Raw genomic sequence first — 21296 nt, forward strand, 5'->3', positions numbered from 1 at the left:
CGTGGAATTCTCATCCCCTGCAGAAAACAACATGGTGATGAAGGAAGAGCAGAAAAGGCAAAAATACAAAGATCTTGTTTTCGAGCTTGGAACTATGTACCCGGGTCATAAAGTCAGGATGGTTGTACTGATCATAGGATGTCTCGGAGGAATGAGAGCCAACTACGTGGAAGAATTGAAGATTATTCCGGCCTGCAGATCTTGGGCCGAGATACTAGCGCACAGAATGCAGAAGGCGGTGTTGCTTGGGTCACTGCATATCATCAGATCCCATGAACTCTAGATGCCACTTGCAGCTCATTTCTTTTGTTAAGGGACGCTGCAAGGGCTGGAAGAAGAACTTCTCTGTGGAATGTGTGAGGGGTTTTTAGTGAGTAGCCAAACAAGATCTCGGAGTCTCACACTACCTAGAGTGCGGACCCTCTGGGCTCCCATAAAGGGTTTTCCCCTCACACGAAGGAAAAAAAAATAGTTTATTCCAAAGATATAAAAAGAGTCATAGGTATGTTATCTTATTACCGCAGATTTGTTCCAGACTTTTCATCTATTGTAGCTCCACTCACAAGACACACTAAGAAAAATGTTAAATGGAATTGGACCAATGAATGTGACGAAGCTTTCAATAAAATAAAAACCACAATTGTATCACCACCAATACTTTCATGTCCAAATTGGGACTACCCTTTTGTCATTCAAACCGATGCGATGCATCAACACTAGGTTTAGGTTGTGTGTTATATCAAACATATAATAATAAAGATCATGTCATTTTTTATTTGTCAAGGTCTCTGATTAAAAACGAATCAAAATTTGGGTCCACACAATTAGAAATCCTAGCAGTCATTTGGGCTATTGAGAAATTGAGAGGATACATAGAAGGTCAAAAATTCACTGTGTTACTGATAATTATGCGTTAAAATGGATAAATGATCTTGAAGATCCAAAAGGTAGACTGGGAAGATGGTGTTTGAAATTACAAAGTTTTGATTTTGATATTGTTCATAGAAAAGGAAAATTAAATGTAGTACCTGATTGTTTATCTAGAGCACCTGAAAAAACCATCTCCTCAGTCATTTCAGAAAACAATGAAACAATTAACACATATAAAAAACACGATCCATGGTATGATAGACTATTTCAAAACATATATAAAAAACCGTTACGTTATGAAAAATATCGCATTATAGATGATAAAATATATATCCATATACCCTGTAAATTTAGACATCTCTCATTTGAAACAGACGAATGGAAGGAAATAGTTCCTAAATATAAAAGATCAGAACTTTTAAAAAAGTATCATGATGACATTGATACAGGTGCACACTTTGGTGTATATAAAACCTATAATCGTCTCATACAAAAATATTTTTGACCACATTTAAAAGCCGATGTTTTTCGTTACATCCGAAAATGCACTACATGCAGTAGCCAAAAACCCTTACAAACAGCTAAAGCCGGAGAGATGGGCAAAAGACCTGAAATAAATTTCTGTTGGCAAATGTAGTGACATTTTTGGGCCGTTACCTTCCAGCAACGGCTATAAGTATATTTTAGTGACAACGGACTATTTTACTAAATTTAGCATTTTTACACCTCTACGAGTTGCAACAGTGCAAGTGGTAATTGAAAATATTGAACAGATATTTCTGATGTTTGGCGTACCGGATACATAATTGTTGACAATGGAACTCAATTCGGGCGTAGTAATGAATTCAAACAATTTTTAGACAAATACGGTGTAACACCTATGATAAACGCTTACTATCGTGCCCAGAACAACCCTACAGAACGCGTCAATAGAGTACTGAAAACGTTCTTACATCGACGACCACCAATCAAATTGGAGTCAGAACTTACAACATTTAGCCTGTGCTTTCAGAACAGCCAAACACGAGACCACTAAATGCACGCCCTATTTCGCTAATTTTGGTAGAGAAATGTATGTGAATGGAAGGGAATTTCAAGAAATCAGGAAAAAACCAGGTAGTGAACACAAAATTTTGGATTGGAAAAGTGAAGGATTGCGAAACCTACATAAGGACATAAGTAAAAATATTGCAAAAGCAGCACATACTTCGAAAGGTATTTACGATCTTCGCAGAAGACCAGTGTCATACATGATTGGTGATTATGTATGGAAAAAGAACTTTCCACTTTCAAATGCTTCAAAACACTTTTCTGCTAAGTTAGACAAGAAATTTACTGGACCTCATAGAATTAAAAAGAAATTAGGTTCTTGTGTCTATGAACTCGAAGATAGAAATGGTAAGTCTATCGGAGAGTATCATGTGAAAGATTTGAAACCTGATTCAACAGAATTAGAACCAGGTTAAAATATTAATAGTTGAGAGTATTAACATAATATTTATGTTTTAGATGTTTTAATAGTTTTTTTAATTCTTTTCATTAATTTATTTCATTCAGTTCAGTTAGATTATTCTATTTTATTCATATCTCACCTATTTTTTGTTTTTTCAGTTTGTTGTATTTCACCTAAATCTCTGTGGCAGGATTGAGCAAATGGAACGTGGAGGTTATCGGAGTGGTGCGCTTTTTATTTGGTGTTTTTTGAAAATACTTGGTATTTTCACCTTTTGGAGGGATGGTGTTACGCCTCTGTACTAATTTTCAGAATTATTTGAGGGCGCATCGTTTCGATGATTTGCACCAGGAAAACTTAATTGATTCGATCGACGCACGCATCTTTCATACATATTGTTTCCAAGATAATTGTAATAAATTCATTCTTTTCATCTTCGAGTCTCTTACGAGCAAGATTAACGGCCAGAGTTTTGTAGTTGGATTAGTGATAGATAATCGAAATATTTCGGATTTTACTTTCCCTGCATAATCAGATATTCTCGGTTTAGAAGATTATCTAATCGCAATTTTGCGGATTGGAGTATATCGAGTTCGTCGAGAGGTGAGAAATTTTATTGTGGAGTAATATGCGTCGATCTTGTCAATTTTGTTTATCCATAATTTTTTTTATTTTTTATTTAGGGGCCCAGAAGGATTGTTGGACAATCGTCGTTTATGCTGGCGTACTATTCCGGCGTATTGTCCTGGCAGTTTGTCCGACAAATTTTCAACGTCCGGTCCCTGGAACATTCCTTGGATTGAAAAATTAAGCCTTTCGATACCATCCAAATTCCACGGTGTTCGTGCCTCACCACATGGTGTAAAGCAACAGATTTTTGTTTCATTTGTTATATGATTTGAAACTGTAATTATTACATTGATTCCTTGAATAGGTGAGAATAAATTATTTAAACTCCATTGTTGTTCATTACCTATTGAATCAGCAATCAAAAAAAGAAACTCAAACTCGAACCTCCATTTTAGAACGTAACAAGCTATGGAAGCGTTGCCATGAACATGTCTGTTTATTTTTCTTTACATTTGTTTTGGTGAAAGCGAAAATGAATGTAGGTACCAAAAGAAATTATTGAGGCAGCCAGCAGTGTAGCTTCAAGTTTATTACCTGCAAAATCAGCTTCAAGGTACGAGCGAGCAAGGTACGACGACTTCAAAAAGTGGCAAAACAAAAATAGTGTTTTCCTTAAAAAATTTATTGAAAAGTATTACGTTTAGTTGTCATTTGCAGATTTCAAAAAGTAATAGCGTTTCTGAAAGGAAAAAATGAGTATTATACGCCAAAAAAGGCCAAGGTATTAAGAAAAGAAGAGGCTGAACAATTTTTTTTACATGCTCCTGATGACCAGTGGTTGCTGGCGAAAATTGTAACAATATTTGGGATTTTTGGATGTTGTCGATGTGACGAAATTCTCTCCATAAACATGAATGATGTAGAAGATATGGGAAAATACGTTATTGTGACATTGCGGCAAACAAAAAATTTAACAACAAAAAGATTCACCATAACCGATGATGGCTGCAGCTTCAAGCTCTCCATGTTATACAGAAAATATGTAAATCTTCGGCCTCCTGGAACAGAAAGCCTAAGATTTTTTTTGACATACCTACATGGAAAGTGCATTTCCCTTAATGCTGGCCAGCACACTATTGGTGGTGTCCCAAAGCAAATAGCTAAATAATTAGGTTTAAAAGACCCAGAGTTATACACCGGCCACTCTTTTCGCAGAACTGGAGCCACTATGGTTGCGGATTCGGGTGGAGATATTTTAGCACTAAAGCGTGCAGGAGGGTGGAAGAGCACCGAAATTGCGATGAGTTATATCGATGATTCGGTCAACAAAAAAATCGAAATGTCTAGCAAATTATTTGGTAGTAAGGAGAGTGCAAATGTTCTGCAGTCCTCGAGTTCAGCAGTTTCTGAGTCAACAGATGGTTCATCATCATCAGTATCAATTCTTTCATCATCAAAAATCTGTGTTACTGGAAATAACAATTGTACCATGATTTTCAACATATATGACGATAAAACAAAATTTTCTGATGTAAATAATACTACTAACTTGTAAAAATTTTGCAAGGTAACAGTCAGTTTTACAAGTTAGTGACTTGATAAAATAAACTTTCTTGATTAATATTGTGTTTTTGGAAACTGATGTTTACAAATGAGAAGCAAATAAAAATAATTACCTGGAGATGTTAAATTTGTGAAACAAATATGTATAAAAATAACAATCAAGGAAATATCAATGATGAATTTCAAGTCCACTCAAACTTGACTGTACGGCAAAATGAAAAGTAAACCAAAGCACGGTCTGAAACTTAACGACGCAACCCCGTATCCCCCACAATCGAAATATCCAACAATAAGCCACAAACTGCCGCGAAAGATTGAACAAGTCAATTCAAAACAATATTACTAAATATACCCAACTAAAATTATGATATAACATACAATAATCATGAATCTTAAGTATTCTTGAGCTGGTTGAACCGTTCATAACATTCAACCTGCATAATTCTGTTGTTTACAAACACTTTGATGTTACCCCTAACAGTCCAGCAATCATTCTTGTATCTTTCCCTCACCTTCTTGCAGAGATCCAACTTGCCTTTTATAAGCATTTCCACTAGTACAACACCACTTCCCTTAAGTTTAGATTCCTTAGAAAACACAGTATCTTTCATCCACTGACACACGAACTCCACCATGATCGGCCGGTGTTTCCGTATGTTTTCCTTCCGTCCACCGGTAATCTTGCCCATACGATAACAATAATTGATTTGCTTTTTATTTACATCAACATTCAATTGATTTATGAATATACCAGCAACAGTATTGAAAATATCTTCTTCTGGATTTTCTTTGACGCCATATATAAGGACATTATTAGAGATATCCCTCTGTGAAAATCTATCTACAATTTTCTCCAATTTTTGTGTAATTTCCTACTTGAATGTCTCAAACTCCATCTTTAACGTTGCAATCAAACTATAGTATATCCAAATCCAAGAGGCCAGCGGTAAACATTGCACCATGCAATGATCACGCGTCAAGAATGTGATAACGCAGAGGTGTACTAATAAATTTTATTCCGAGAGCGTTATATTTTAAAACTTTTTATGTGTTCCAGTTCCGGTGAAAAATATGTACCTATGCTTATCTACGAGTCTCAGTAATGAACAATTAATCTAAAGTTCCCACTTTAATACATACTATGTATATAAATGTGTTACAATATTTTTTGTAAAAGTGACTAGTCCGTAGTGTCGTCAGAAGATGCAGAACTTTCTTCTAAGTTGACGATGACTGGTGTTATATCATCCATAATATTATCCAATTTCCACATGTTCACCTCAACTTTTTGTTTGACATGTTCCACACACTTTCTCCATCTTTCGGAAGTAACCCGTGAGAGAGCCTCTTGAAAAAGATTTTGGACGTCAGTCATTTTAAATGTGGTGTTTTTATCTGCCACAAAATTCTTGACATCGGCCCAAATCAATTCAATAGGGTTCAGTTCGCAGTGGTAGGGCGGTAATCTAAGAACGGTAATATTTTGGGCCTTTGCAGTTTCATCCACGATGTATTTTTCAAACTTTTCTTTGTTCTGCCTGACTATCTTCAACAATTGCGCTTTTATGAGGTCAGGGGTGAAATCAATATTTTTTTCCCTCAACCATTGTTGGATATCACTCTTTCTGAATAGTGAGTTAGGAATTTTTTCCATTTTCCTTGAATGGTAAGGAGCATTATCTAAAACTACTACAGAATTTTCCTCCAATTTAGGAAGTATACCCTCAAACCACTTTTCGAAGGACTGACCATCCATTTCTTCATGGTAGTCACCAGTTTTTTTGGATTGGAAAGTCCAGAGTCCTCCAGTTAAAAAACCAGTGTCACTGCCAATATGACATACTATAATTCTCTGCCCTTTGCCTGGAAAAATATATTCACTACATTTGAAAAAGAATGTTGAAATTGTTCTTCACCAAAAAGGTACTTACATCAAGTTTCACAAAACTTTGATTGCTCGATCAACAATTTGGCATTCGATTTCCCGAAGGAAATCATTGAAACTTTCATATTTCCGAATATATTGGAGGAGTAGCAGTTGAGAATCATTAAATGGGCGTGAATAGATAATTATTTGGTGCAAGAATGATATTCCGAATGCTTATGACCAACTTATCGACTGAAAACTAATTGACGTTCATCCGTCAATCCATCGTTGATTCTCTGATCAAGCTTTATGAAACCGAGGTTCAAACGAGGGTTAAACTCAAAATTCAAGACCTTACCAGACGGATTTTTCAATCCAGTAGATAGTCCAGCAAGTAACGCTTGCCGAGAAGATGTAACCGTTTCATCGGTCCACACTTTGGATTTAGTATGACCGGCATTTACCCAAGTTTCATCCAAGTAGTAAATCTTCCTGTTTTCATCACGGAAGGCCCTAATTTTCGTGAGATACTTTCTTCTCCAACATTTAATGTCGTCACGATCCATTAAAAAACTGTTGCGTTGGCGACGTCCATATTTGAAATTAAGTTTTTTCAATATAATAGAGAAGGTACTCTTCTTAAAATTTGGCAAATTCGAGTCTTCATTAACTATTTTTAATACTTTCTCTATAGTCGGGTGTTCATTTCTGAAGAAAAACTCGTGAACTTTTCGCCGTATTACATTTTTATCGAAATCTGATAAGGACTCCCATTTGGTGGTCCGATTTTGATTTGTTGCCGGCTGTGATAGAACACCGGAATTTATGTATTCAGAAATAATTCTCCTTACACTTCGAGCTCCAATGCCAAGTCTCTCAGCAACTCGGAGTTCTACGTCCTTTAAACACATTCCTGCATTTTGAATCATCTCAATTTTATAAGTATTCAAAATAATTTCTTTTATCTCGGCACTGAAGTGTCGTTTCAGACGTCTCTTTTTTGGAGGACTTAAGTCAACACGCGATTCCTCAGCAGTATCAGTACTTGACATTATCTTAAATGCTTGTAACTTGAATAACTTGCTACAACTGTAAACCAATTTACGAAAAACAAAACAATGAATGACCTCTGCAGTTCTGCACAACAATTCGCATACAAAATGAATCAAACGTAATGCGGTTCTGCGGAGAGTGGTTCTTACTTTCGCCTGCACACATGGCGTTCCTAAAGCTTTGACCAATAAGAGGATATCCTCAAATAAGATCACGCGTTCGTCAGTTTGTTTACGCTGGCCTCTCGGATTTGGATAGACTATAGCACCAGTTATCCCGAAAGAGACAGAAGGTTCCTGGATGTTCCTTAGCTTTTTTTCGAAGTCCCTGATCCTACTTTGAAAATATCTTTCAAGGTCAGCCAATGGTTTATTTCTGGTTGTCATCGTGAAAATGGATCTAACTGTATGTATCACAAAGAATCCTAATTCTTTTAATTTAATTTGTTTCTCAATGACTCAATGGAAGTAGATTTCTGCCACACCAAATCAACAATGAGTTCAGGGCACGCTGTAGGCGAACGCAGTCTTCAATAGTGCCTATATCACAACAGATTTTAAAATCGTCGGCATAAGCCAATACACGAACAGGATTAATTAGCTCCCCAACAGCTATCACCATTCCACCATGTCATCCCGCAAAGCTGCCCTCACCATCAAGACCTTGGAGAAGATCATTGACAAAAATAATAAACAGGAGTAGATCTAGATTAGAACCCTGGGATACACCAGTTGTATAAATGTAAAGTACAGAGCAGCGTCCCTCTAGGTAGACAAACTGCTGACGACACGACAGATAGGACATAAAAAAATTTACTAGATTATCAGAGAAGCCGAACCGAGTTCTCAACTTTTGTATCAGAAGTTTATGATCAACCAGAACGAGGGCCTATGCCCTCGAACTTGGTACACCCTGTATATATTATAAATAAGTAAAGAATTTCTACGCACTTCCACGTGTTGAAACTTAAAACATACTTAAACTTAAACATACCTACATTATCTTGAAAAAAACGCCTTTCACAAAAAAAAACTTCGATCGTTTTCGAGAAAATTGGGGTTACCGAGATAAGTGAATTACCTTGTACGGTTTATTTATAAACAATGTTTTCAGAAATTCTCGGAATAGTACCTAACACTATAATTTTTGAAATTTGTTTTGTTACACATGTCATTTTCTCCGCAAAAATTTAAACCATCATATACAGGGGTCGGCATAAGTCAGGCAACGCTCTCGAAATTTCGACATCCGCCATTTCATGCAGGATGGAGCTCCGCCGCACTACGCGTTATGTGTGCGGGAGTACACTTACAGTAACCCTTTTTCGAATACCTTTTGTATTATTTTTTAATAAATATATTTTGACGCTGCATTTATTTATCTTAATGCAAATTTGCCTGATGCAAATTGGTTGCCTGACTTATGCTGACCCCTGTATATATATATATAATAAAAAATGATGAGGATACACAGTAATTATTGAAAAATTCTATTCTTAACAGATGCCTTTTAAAGAAGGTGACGCTGTTACTGGACCCAGTATTTGATCAACTTATTCAGAAAGAAGTTTGATTATTTTCTGTCTCTTCAAACCTTACTCGTTTTCATCTGTTCGAAAGAATATAAACATAATAAATAACCTATGAATTAAAAAAAAAAAATTACGAACAAAATTCCGCTATCATAATGCCCATTAATTCTATCAATGTTATCTCGACTTCCACTACCAATAATTGGTACTCATATTGTAAATGACAAAATAATCCAGTCAAATAACGCCAAGGTTGTTCTGAATGAAGTCAGGAGTTGATTCAGAACTACCTACTTTATTTAATCGAAAACTTACAGGCAGTGTGCGTGAGGGAGTCGCGATACCGTTTCTTCATAAATCGTTACGTTCAATGTGCAACTTTTAATTTAATAAATGAGGTATTCCTTCATATGGATTCTTTCAGCCAATTCTCGTAACAACTGAATGAATACATACTTGTTATCGGTTCACTCCAGTTACGACATAGCACCGGTGAGTGATAATTTTATTGATCTTTTTATCATTTATTCTATTTTAATTTCTGAAGCGAGTAATTAATAAATTTGCGATATGATGTCACAGTATTTTTTTATATGCGAAGACCCCATTATTTTTTTTTCAGACCATCTGACCATCCTCATTCGATTCGGATTAATAATAATAATAATATTATGTTGCCTTTATTAGAAATGAAATAAATACATTCCGAAGATGTATTCATTTTTACCTAAAATGGAATTCAATAGCTTCTGCATTATTCATTTCAATTTACAATCAATATAAATCAAAAAATTCGAATAACAAATAAATTTTAAGAACTCCTACATGTATGTTAATTGGTAGATCTCATTGAGCTATAATAATAAATAATAAATAATCTAGGGTTGACAGGACGACATCGACATTGCTACGCGATATGCCCACCCATTGAATATTGTATTACTACCATTGTAAAAACATCAGCAGCAATAAAGAGTTGAAATGATAATAATAAGGAGTATCTATACAGGGTCCTGCAATAGTGCGTTAGCCTTCCATAGCTGCCAAACCAGACGTTTAAGAAATTTAGTTGAAAAGCATTCCCTTTGTACTTTCAATTCTGCATCTCGATCAGGAAATTCTTTTCTAATACACAGGGTGTTCCCAAATAAAGTTATCCAACAAATCAGTGATTTTTTGAATGGAACATCCTTTATATTTTTGCATATTTTCAATGCTCTTCAATACCTCTACCATGATGCAAAATATTAGGGATATTTTTCCAACGGTACGGATCTTATTCAGGAAAAACTGCAAAATTTCGAAGAAACAGTAGTTTGGTAAAAGCCCTTTACCGATTTCTCGAAGCGATAGAAATATGAATTTGATCAGGATTTCTTTTAACTTAAGAATTTGCCTAGTCATCGTTCCTAAATCCACCTCTCTTATAGAGGGTGTCTGTTATCAATTTCCAAATATGAAGAATTTAAAATTGTTTTTTCTCGATTTCTTTAGATGTAACAACCTGTATTTTTTTCTATGATGATGTACACAGTTTGAAACCTTATATTTTTCCAGAAGTAACCTTAGGATTATTTTCATTCCTTTGTTCAGCAGACACGAAAAATGACATTTCAACCAACAATTTCAGGAATAATGAACATAATAACTAACGCTAACGGATATTTTGAATGAGTCACACAATTAAACCAAACTGAATGACCAATTTTTGACAAACTTCAAAACCCTTCGAAATCATAATCCTTGAAGTTCAACATGAAAATGATGATGCTTGTCCGAATAAGTAACACATACATAGGTATTATTGATAATGGTAACTTGTGTATTCTAACGATTACAGATGATTAATGAAATGGATTAACACAATTCTTCTTTGTCTTTTTCAACGCCCGTTTGCTTTTATATCCTATATGTAAATGAAATTTTCCGTTCTGATTTCATTTTTCGTGCCTTCTGGACGCAGGAGTGAAAATAACTCTTTGGTTACTTCTGAAAAAATGTATGGTTTTAAACTGTATACATCATCATGGAAAAAAATATAGGGTGTTACATTTGAAAAAACTGAGAAAAAATAATTTGAATTTCTTCATATTTGGACATTTATAACGGACACCATGTATAAGAGAAGTTGATCATTTAGGAACGACGATTTAAGTTAAAAGAAATCCTGATGGAATTAATGTTTCTATCGCTTCTGGAAATCGGTAAAGGGTTTTTACCAAACTACTGTTCCATCGAAATTTTCTAGTTTTTTCTGAATAAGATCCGTACCGTTGGAAAAATATCCCTTATATTTTGCATCATGGTAGAGGTATTGAAGAGCATTGAAAATATTAAAAAATATAAGGGGTGTCCCATTTAGAAAATCACTCATTTGTTGAATAATTTTATTTGGTAACACCCTGTATATTAGAGAATAATTTCCTGAGATGTATAATTGAAAGTACGAAAGGAGTGCTTCTCAATTTAATTCCTAAAACGTCTGGTTTGGCAGTTATGGAAGCCTAACGTACTGTTGCAGGACCCTGTATATGATATCCGAATCTTCCTATTTTAACAAGATTGATCTTATGAATTTGAATTAAATTTTTACCATTTTTACAATAAAGCATATGTCATTGAAAGTTTGAGGGATAAATCTATATGAATGTGGTCTAGTTTTCAGATGATCCCAACAAAACCCATTGTTTTGTCAACTTCTTTATGTTGATTTCCAAAACTTCTGTTTACCGCCTATTCTATTACCTACTAAGTATCCTATTTTTCATCTTCGTTCTAATTTTAACCTAAAAACATTAGAGTCCTCTCTGATATTTATCGCTATTAGTTCATTTGATTTTTATAATAACTTCATTACTACAATTTTTTTTTTGTGAAAACAAAAGCCCAGGTGAATACACAGAGAATCAGTAAACCTATCCTACAGAATTTTGTGCTCTGAATATTTACTATGTTGTAGAAAAACGCTCTACTAGATCAATTTTCATTTCATATCATATATCATATTTTCATATACAATTGTTGTTATGTTCCCTCTACCTATGAAGGAAGTTGGGTATTTTCAAATGACGACCTCAAATTTTATGACAGGGGGAGGACTTGGTCACTGATGTTGTTTTCTAACATGGGATTAATTTTTTTTCTTGACAATTATAACCATCTAATATTTTTGTGAATATCGAAAAACTAATTAATTGTTCTGTTAATCCTTAAAGCACCTTCGTAGCTCTCTTCAATACCGAGCATGACATTAGAGGTAGGCGTAGTGTTCCAAAGTGACCCCGTGTCATCTTTCTCCCTAACAACTATATGCGAATAGAGTAAATATAGGTATACTTCATTCAAATTTATTTTAGCAGTCGGTTGGCCATGAAATAATTTTCTCGAGTTTTTGTAACTAGAACGAAGTAAGGTTGTCACTCGTGAAATGTCGTTAATGTCATAACGCCGTTCCCACAACTAATATAAATTTTTATATTACGAAAATGCCGAAAGTGATTGAAAAATGAGACAGGATTTCAGGAAGTGCTCTTTAGAATTCAGGTCCGCTCATTATATAGTTATATCCTGATATTCTAAAATCCACAATACGTCAGACGGTAGCGAACATATTCACTGTAAGAATTTATATAATGTTTCATCTGAATCTAAACGACTTACATTTCAGCTGAGTATTTCCACAATCAGAAAGATTGTGAATGAAGAGGATGACAAAGAATTTCCTTCTATTGGGAAACCCAAAAAAGTGGTGGCATTTGAGAATTTTATGTTTGAATGAATTAATGCGAAAAGTTTACTACAGGATTTTCGATAAATGTCATCGTAGAATAAGTTCCCCAAAATTTTTCTATTTTTCATTTGACTTTTTCTATACAATGTAAATGTCTTAAGGTACCAATAAATACCTAATTATTATTATTACATCAACGTATTAAGATGAATAGCCACAAATACGCTTGCCTGTTACTTGTTTATTCATATGGAATTTCTGTTCAAAGGTGAAGTTCATCTTTACTTGAAACTTCCTTCAAGTCCTTTTACTTATATTGATGCAAGATGATTTTTGTTGAATAATTTAACATTCTTGTAATTATCTGTTGATTCCTTCGGGAGATACCCATTCCCAACCACTGCATCATATGCATTTCATCTTCGGGTTAATATTTTTGAAATCTACAAATGATAATGATGTAAGCCAAAGAAGATAACGAACATAAACTCTCCTCAAGCTAGTGCATATTATGATATTATACTGATCTCTTGTATTTTCCATGCAAATAACTGGATTTGGTATGCTTTCAATCAGTTCGTATAAACTTCAATTTCGTCACATATTTTCCGAAGAGATTCGACATTGTGATAAAATACGTAATAACAGAATCTTTGACGTAGAACGGGCAACAAAGCGTTGATTTAAAACCCAAAAATGTTTTGACAAGCGTCATAACCTCACATTTTCGTACTATACAGAGTGAAATGTATCAAATTTCCATGGCCAACCGACTGCTAAAATAAAAGTGAATGAAGTATACACACCTACTTCCTACTTCTATTCAATGTTGTTTTCAGTTTCCCGTTTCTCGCCAAATGTTTTTTACTACGTGATAAACATTCTGTCCTCGTTCTATTCAGATAATGATATGTATATTTATCTCATACAGGGTGTACCAAAACTAGTGAATTAAACGTCACACCACGACAGAGTAGACCAAATACTATCGAACGACATCAATACTTATTAGTTGAGCGAAAATGTACTGTTTTCAGTAGTAATAACCCTCGTGATAACCCAAGGACATTGATAGTTGTTTGAAAAAAATTTATAACAGATTTCGAAAGCTTGTTGCTTGGAATCTGACCGACGCCGCAGGCGGAAGTCTTCTGCCTATAAGCAACAACCTTGAGAAAAATTCTTAAAATTTTTTTTCGACCATTTATTAATGTTCGAGTGTTATCGGATAGAAAATTTGTTGCTCATTATAGACAAAAATACACAGCCAAAACAGTTTATTTAAGGGTGCTCTTAACAAAAAAAAATTAGAAAAGTTCATTTCTTATATAATTACTTACTTGTTAGGTTCCACTTGGTTTTGACCGTATCTTCTTCAAACTCTGAACCATCTTTTTTTCTCGTGTTCACAACCCAATCTTTTAAAATCGACGCCAATTCTTCCATTGTCCAATTTCCATCTAATTGGATACTTTCTATCATTACAAAAGTCCATAAATGCATTCCTCACAAACATTTTACTGTAAACAGAATGTTTTGTTATATTTGCTTCTATTACCTATTTCAATGATATTTTCGTCAGTTTTATGACCAAATCGAGACATTTTCAAAAATTGAATAGCTGAAACGTTCAGTATAATAAATCTAATGCTATCGTATTCCTTATCTTCAATAATATGGATAAATTGTCTTGGGAGTGCAATAAGTTTAAAATGAGAGACGTTAAGTCATTCCTTTTAAGCGTCGTTTCGAAACTTGTCTGTTGCTTCTTCAAAGCTGTACAAAGAAACACATACATAAATAACTACAATAACAAGGAAGAATGTAACATCATAATACCTCGGAAGTGGAAAAACGTCCGTCAATCATTCATTCAAACTTTGTGAAAATTGCAATTTCATTTAATGAATAATTGCACAAGTCAACGTATTGCTATGTGATATGATGATCCCACCCTCATAAGGAAACATACACTCAAAAACAAATGATAAAATTCAAATTAAAGTAGAATCAAAAACATTTAAATTCTTTGTCGAGAAAATAAATTTAGGATAAATTTAGGGTATATAGCGCAGTTTTAAGATTAATGTTTTCAATCAATTGACTTTCCACCATCTCCCTCATATTCCGCCTAAACCACTTGGACCCCCTATCCAAAACTGTTGTCTCTTCAAACTTAAATTCGTGTCCAGTACTGAAGTGATATGAAGCCAAAGCTGTTTTGTGTGCTTTGGCCTGATTGTGATTTGTACAATCATTTTTGTGCTGTCCTATTATCGACTTCAAATACTGTTTAGTCTGACCTTTGTATGATTTTCCACACGAACATTTTCCACATTTGACAACATATCCACCGGTGTAGGATCTTTCAACCGTGTAAACAGGCAATTAGGGGTTAGTACATTATAGTATGCTAACCGGGTGTTGTTATTTAGGGCACCATTAATTGCTTGTGAGAGGCCCTGTATGAAGGAAAATCTGAAGTGCCGGCTATCTGATGTAGTCTCTTGAACACTTGTGCGGCCAAGGTTTGCGAAAAATGCTTGTATACACTGGTTGACAAAACTTTTGGGGTAGTTGTTGTTGCTCAAGATGGTTCTTATTCGTCTCAGGTTGACATCTTGAAAGGAAACATGACTCAAGTTCACCATTCTGTATAGTAGTCTTCTTATTATGCTTATTTTATGGCTGATTGGGTATTGGGTTGTTTGAATAAAAATTATGTATTCTACCAGAATTTGTTGGCTTGATATACCAGTTTTTCTTCAGTTCTCCACTCTCAGTCCTCTGAACTTCCACATCCAAGAACGTTATTTTCATGTTCTCTTCTCTCTCGATGGTAAACTGTATCTTAGAGTGGAAGGAATTGAAAGCCTCAAGTATTATATCGGGGCATCCCTCGGGTATTGCTGTTATTGAGTCGTCAACATATAGCCAGAAAAACGGGATCATGAATGTTAAAGTAGCCATTACGGAAGAAACCAATTCGTCCATTATAATTTCTGCTAAATTGTGCTCAAAGGATTCCCATAGCACTGCCATCCAACTGTAGGTAAATAGTCCCCCTGAACTGAAAGTAGCTTGAATCGAGACAAAAATCAATCATTTCCATAAAGAGTTTTTGCGGAATGTTGGTGTGCGCCGAAATAAATTTCTATCTCTTCTTTAAACCAGCTCTAGTTGTAGGAATATTCGTGAACACTGAGATAACATCTAATAAAAATAATGTTGTGTAGAAACACTGCCAACCCATATGAAGGAGCGTTGATGCAGCTGTGAGCATCTCAATCATCTTGTTTTCATATTCAGTCTTCAGCATAAGAATAGTGGAATTATCTTTATCAGATCTCCCCACTAAGATATTGTCGTGATTTCTCAAAAACAACTTAGTCTCCACAACAATGTCTCCGATAAGATCTGTATGTGATTTCAACATTTCAAAAGACATGTAAAAATTTGTTAGAATATTTGGTAGTACGTGTTCTCGGCCTGTTCCTCTCATTCTCATCTTCATACTGACTTGAAATACAATACTCTAAATCCTTTATAATCGTGTGGATAGGAATGTCCTTTTTTTGTAGAGGCAAACCAAATTTAGGTCCTAAAGATAGGACCCTTTTGACAGTATTGGGTAGGTCTATGTGCGTGTAATCATATGAGAGGTTTTCAATCTTCTTGATATTCGCCCTCTTGATTCGTTGAAATCTTCTTTCGAAATGACTACCGTTTTCCTAGCTATATGTTGACAACTCAATAACAGCAATACCCGAAGGAAGCCACGATATAGTACTTGAGACTCTCAATTCCTTCCACCCTAAGATACAGTTTACCATCGAGAGAGAAGGGAACATGAAAATAACGTTCTTGGATGTGGAAGTTCAGAGGACTGAGAGTGGAGAACTGAAGAAAAACTGGTATATCAAGCCAACAAATTCTGGTAGAATACATAATTTTTATTCAAACAACCCAATCAGCCATAAAATAAGCATAATAAGAAGACTACTATACAGAATGGTGAACTTGAGTCATGTTTCCTTTCAAGATGTCAACCTGAGACGAATAAGAACCATCTTGAGCAACAACAACTACCCCAAAAGTTTTGTCAACCAGTGTATACACGCATTTTTCGCAAACCTTGGCCGCACAAGTGTTCAAGAGACTACATCAGATAGCCGGCACTTCAGATTTTCCTTCATACAGGGCCTCTCACAAGCAATTAATGGTGCCCTAAATAACAACACCCGGTTAGCATACTATAATGTACTAACCCCTAATTGCCTGTTTACACGGTTGAAAGATCCTACACCGGTGGATATGTTGTCAAATGTGGAAAATGTTCTGGTACGTCAAGCCAACACATTCGGGTAGAATACTAAATTTCATTCGAACAACCCAATCAACCATTGTTCGATCTTGTGATATTTTTTACTCTATCTAGGTACTTGTGAATTACGTTTGAATAAAAACACCGAATCACCTTATATCTGTATTCGTTGAATTTGGTTACATGAATGATGTGAGTGAATAGACTTCTTATTCTAGAATGACGCTGTGTAGTACTGATAAGGCTCCTATATTTGTGGACAGTACTGATTGTATGTGCGCATGGTACATATGAGTTTAGATTTGAATATAATCAATACATGCCGCCCCCCTTGAAATGATTGGCTTTCAACAATATAATGAGTTGACTTATTGTTCTAAGAGTTTATTGGTAGAACACAAATCTTCGACACTGGTCATTTAAAGACTCCATTAGCTGTTTTCACATTCACAACACGCACTATTCCGTCTTTGCCGGGAAACATATCGATGATACGGCCAATTTTTCCAGCATAAGGGGGCTGTGTTGTCGTCTTTGAGTAGCACCAAAACGCCTGTTTCCAGATTGGGAGTAGATTGTCGCCATTTAATTCTTTCTTGGAGATGGTTCAAGTATTCATGTGACCAACTTTGCCAAAAATGTTGCATTTGTTTTTGAATATTCTTGAAATGAGACAAGCGGTTGCTTGACACATGTCTGACGTCATCTTGAGGTAAAGTGGTCAATGGTTCACCAATAAGGAAATGACCGGGAGTTAGAGGTGAAAAATCATTAGGATCATTAGACATTGGGGATAAGGGTCGGGAGTTAAGGACTGCCTCAACCTGAGTTATTACAGTGTATAAACCCTCAAAAGTCAAATGAGGATTACCAACAATTCTTTTCTGATGAAATTTTGTTGATTTTAGGCATGCTTCCCACAAACCTCCGAAATTAGGAGCATGTGGTGGAGAGAAGTGCAAATTTATTTGATTCAAATTGAGAAAGTCATTGAACTGGCTTCTGTTCTCGAGTTGAGATAAAACAATTTTCAATTCACGTTCAGTACCTACAAAATTAGTACCATTATCACTATAAATGTCGGTGCAAACACCCCTTCTTGACACAAATCTAGTGAAGCATTTAAGAAATGACTCCGTGGAGAGATCTTCAGACAGTTCGAGATGAGCTGCTTTCGTGACGAAGCAAACGAAAATGCATAATATAATAATAATATAATATAAATGTTTATTGGTCTCAAACAATTACACCAGCTTGGAATAAAAGATGAAACAAGTCAATAAATCGCACAAAAACAAAACATTGTTCATTTCTTACAAAACTGCTTAAATTCCTCTAAACTATACGGTTCACAATCCAGAATAAAACTATACAATGATTTCTTAAATTTTTCATGACACATTATATCTCTGAGCTTCCTTGGTAAAACATTAAATAAAGTTATAGCCATACTCCACAGCTTTACCCCTGATGACAGTACTATGTAAAGGTAAAATGTAGGGATACATCTTGTGTTATTCAAATTCCTGAAATCTCTGAAGTAATGGTTGTTTTTACTGAAGAATATTAACAATTTATAAATGTACACACCGTAAACAGTCAGAATATTATTTCCCTTAAACAGTCCTCTACAACTCGCTCTATAACCTAATCTTAACATGGTACGTAATGCTCTTTTTTGAGTTACAAAAATTGTGTCCACGTGAGTGGAACATCCCCAGAAAATAATTCCATAGGAAATTAGCGAATGGAAGTTTGCATAATAAACCAATTTAAGGAGTTCGAAATCAACCTGACTTCTCAACATGAAAAGTGCATAGCAGGTGGAGTTAAGTCTACTTCTTAATTGCTCGATATGGGGTCCCCATTTCAGATGTTTATCAAGAACCAGCCCCAAAAACCTGACATCAGCCTCCACCCGAACAGTACCATTTAGAACGTGAATCGATGTAGGATACTGAAGTTTAGATCTCTCACTATAGAAAAACAAACATTGAGACTTATCCACATTGATCACAAGATTGTGATTGGACAACCACTGAAATATAAGGTTCATAACGATATCTGCCCTGGGGAACGCCCAAGGTTATATCAACATCATCTGATGTAAAATAATCGCCATTAACCTCCAGGACAACTCTTTGTTTTCTAGATGTTAGGTAACTCTCCAGAAGTTCCAGTTGTGTATCTCTTATTCCACATTCCTCAAGGATTTCCAAGAGCCTTTTATGATCAACACAATCGAAGGCTTTGGAAAGATCTAAAAACATAGCCAATGGAATCTCCCCCTCTTCCATAGCAACTGTTATTTCATTAAGAAGCTCAAAAATAGCAGTTTCAACACTTCTATCCCTAAGGAAGCCATGCTGGTTCGGTGAAAGTATATCGAACTTACGGAAAAAACTGGACAATCTTTTGCAAAGAATTTTCTCGAAAACCTTGGAGAATGAACTTGGAGAACTTATAGGTCTATAGTTATTCAAGTCATCAATATCACCTTTCTTGAATAGTGGTTCTATTATGGCTATCTTCAAGTTATCGGGAAATATACCCTCCTTGAATGAACGATTTATGAGGAAAGTAAGTGGTTCAATTATATGGTTAATTGATGCCTTCAAGACTTTAATTGGTACCTCATCATACCCGCAAGACATTTTATTCTTCAAAGATTTGACGGTGGACAAAACTTCATTCTGAGAAATATCGAACATGTAGAAAGATTTCTCCAGCCTTTTCACCGAATCTCCCATAGGAGATTTGGCCAAGTTCTTAGTTATCTTTGTTGAGATGTCCGCAAAAAAGTTGTTGAATTCTTTTGCAAGCGAAGAAGGGTCACTACTAGAATGAGGAATCTTGTTAAAACTCCCTTTTCCTGTAAGTGATTTGATTATCTTCCAGGAAGCTTTCGACTTATTTTCTGAATTCAGAATAATATTATTATTGTAATATTCCTTTTTTTTCTTGGACAAAAGAGAATCATATTTTTTTTTTAAATTGAATACGTTATCTTATATTCAGGCTTAGCAAATATAACTGTGTGTAGTTTGTCCAAAATACCCTTGAGTTCTTTAATTTCCTTAGAATATTTGAAATTTCTTGTTGATGGAGATAATCTAATAGTGCGCTTAGGAAAACACCGTTCAAAATATTCCAAGTAGCGTTCGTGAAAAACTTTCCAGAGTTGGTTAGGGTCAAGCTGACTGGCATAGATGTCGTCCCATACGGCATATGAAAGTTCCTGGAGAACTGTCGATGGATTTCTCATTGATGAAACGTTTTTTGATTTTTGTATTATGTAATACATTATCTGAATTTACATGAAGATTGGAGACGAATTTGAGTCCCGAATGGTCACTGATGTGGTATTCGATAACTTCAGTTTTACCAGTAACTGAGGTCAATACATTGTCCACGCAGGACCCAGAGGCAGGACGAGTAGGTGCAAAGTTAGTAACATTCGCATGGAAGTTCTCTAATAAGGATAAAAACTCCACTTTATCAGGGGAATTCGTTAAAATATTAATATTGAAGTCACCTACCAGAATATATTCAACCTTCTCTGTGGCGCATCGTTCAAGAACTGCCCTGAGCTGTTCAAGAAATAAACCCACATCAGCAAGTGGTGCAGTGTTGGGCCTATAAACACAAATAATGAGCAACTTGCGACATTCGAATTTTAGTTGAACAGCACAACATTCGAAAACATTACATATATTTAGTGAACTAAAGTCCAGCCTTTCAGTACATTTAAATTTAGTCCTACTATAAATGGCACAACCCCCATGACGGCCCCTTGAACGACTGAAATTTGAAACTAGTTTATAACCACTGAATTGATATGTTTTTAGTTCATCGATACACTTCCAGTTCTCAGTTATTGCTATCACGTCTGCTTCCTCTTGATTAATCATCAGTTGTAGGCCATTGTAGGCTGTACCCAGGGATTGAACATTTTGAACCAACAAACAAAAACGCTCAGCTGGCTCTGATCTTGGGAATGTGGAGTGGCATTACGAATCTGAATTGCGTCCTTGAGTTCTCTGCTTTTCCGGAAAAATTGCTTATCGAAGGTGAAATCTCTTAGGATTATACCTTCAGGCCAAAAGGAACTGTCGTACACCAGTTTTCGTGACTCCTCAGATGGCAATCCAATGCTGAAAGCGGAATTTTGGCCCAGGGTCTTTAGCTTCTTCACAATGATTAAATCGTTTCCAGGAACCTCCTTCAAGTAGTTTTTTATCTCGTCCTCAGAGACCTGCTTCCCAGCAATTCTACCCACATAGATCCACTGCCTACGGATAGCACCTTGAATTGCGACATCTTGGTCAGTAGCTT

General features: G+C 35.4%; 2 protein-coding genes across 2 annotated transcripts in view; one reads left to right on the forward strand and one right to left on the reverse strand.

Moving 5' to 3' along the window:
• Positions 1-9179: 9179 nt before the first annotated feature.
• The window catches only part of LOC123316452 (monocyte to macrophage differentiation factor), a 245539-nt gene continuing 233422 nt past the window's right edge, over positions 9180-21296 (forward strand). The window contains exon 1 of the mRNA XM_044902516.1: positions 9180-9399. The gene's annotated coding sequence lies outside the window, so the exon portion shown is untranslated. The remainder of the gene's footprint in view (positions 9400-21296) is intronic.
• On the reverse strand, positions 13970-20763 carry LOC123317652. Its single transcript, XM_044904257.1, has 4 exons — positions 20501-20763; positions 18468-18937; positions 15370-15717; positions 13970-14097 (listed from the first exon to the last, which is right to left on the reverse strand). The coding sequence occupies exons 1-4, from the start codon at positions 20572-20574 to the stop codon at positions 13970-13972; spliced, it is 1020 nt and encodes a 339-aa protein (XP_044760192.1). The 5' UTR covers positions 20575-20763.

This window comes from Coccinella septempunctata, chromosome 7, assembly GCF_907165205.1.
Source record: "Coccinella septempunctata chromosome 7, icCocSept1.1, whole genome shotgun sequence".
In the NCBI taxonomy this organism is placed as follows: domain Eukaryota; kingdom Metazoa; phylum Arthropoda; class Insecta; order Coleoptera; family Coccinellidae; genus Coccinella; species Coccinella septempunctata.

Coding starts and splice junctions, on each gene's coding strand:
- LOC123317652 (XM_044904257.1), bottom strand. CDS start 20,574: ATGTGGGTTTATTTCTTGAACAGCTCAGGGCAGTTCTTGAACGATGCG. Junction 18,938..20,500: donor AGAAGGTTGAATATATTCTG/GTAGGTGACTTC, acceptor GTTTTTCTATAG/TGAGAGATCTAAACTTCAGT. Junction 15,718..18,467: donor GAATTTGAATAACACAAGAT/GTATCCCTACAT, acceptor TCTCGATTCAAG/CTACTTTCAGTTCAGGGGGA.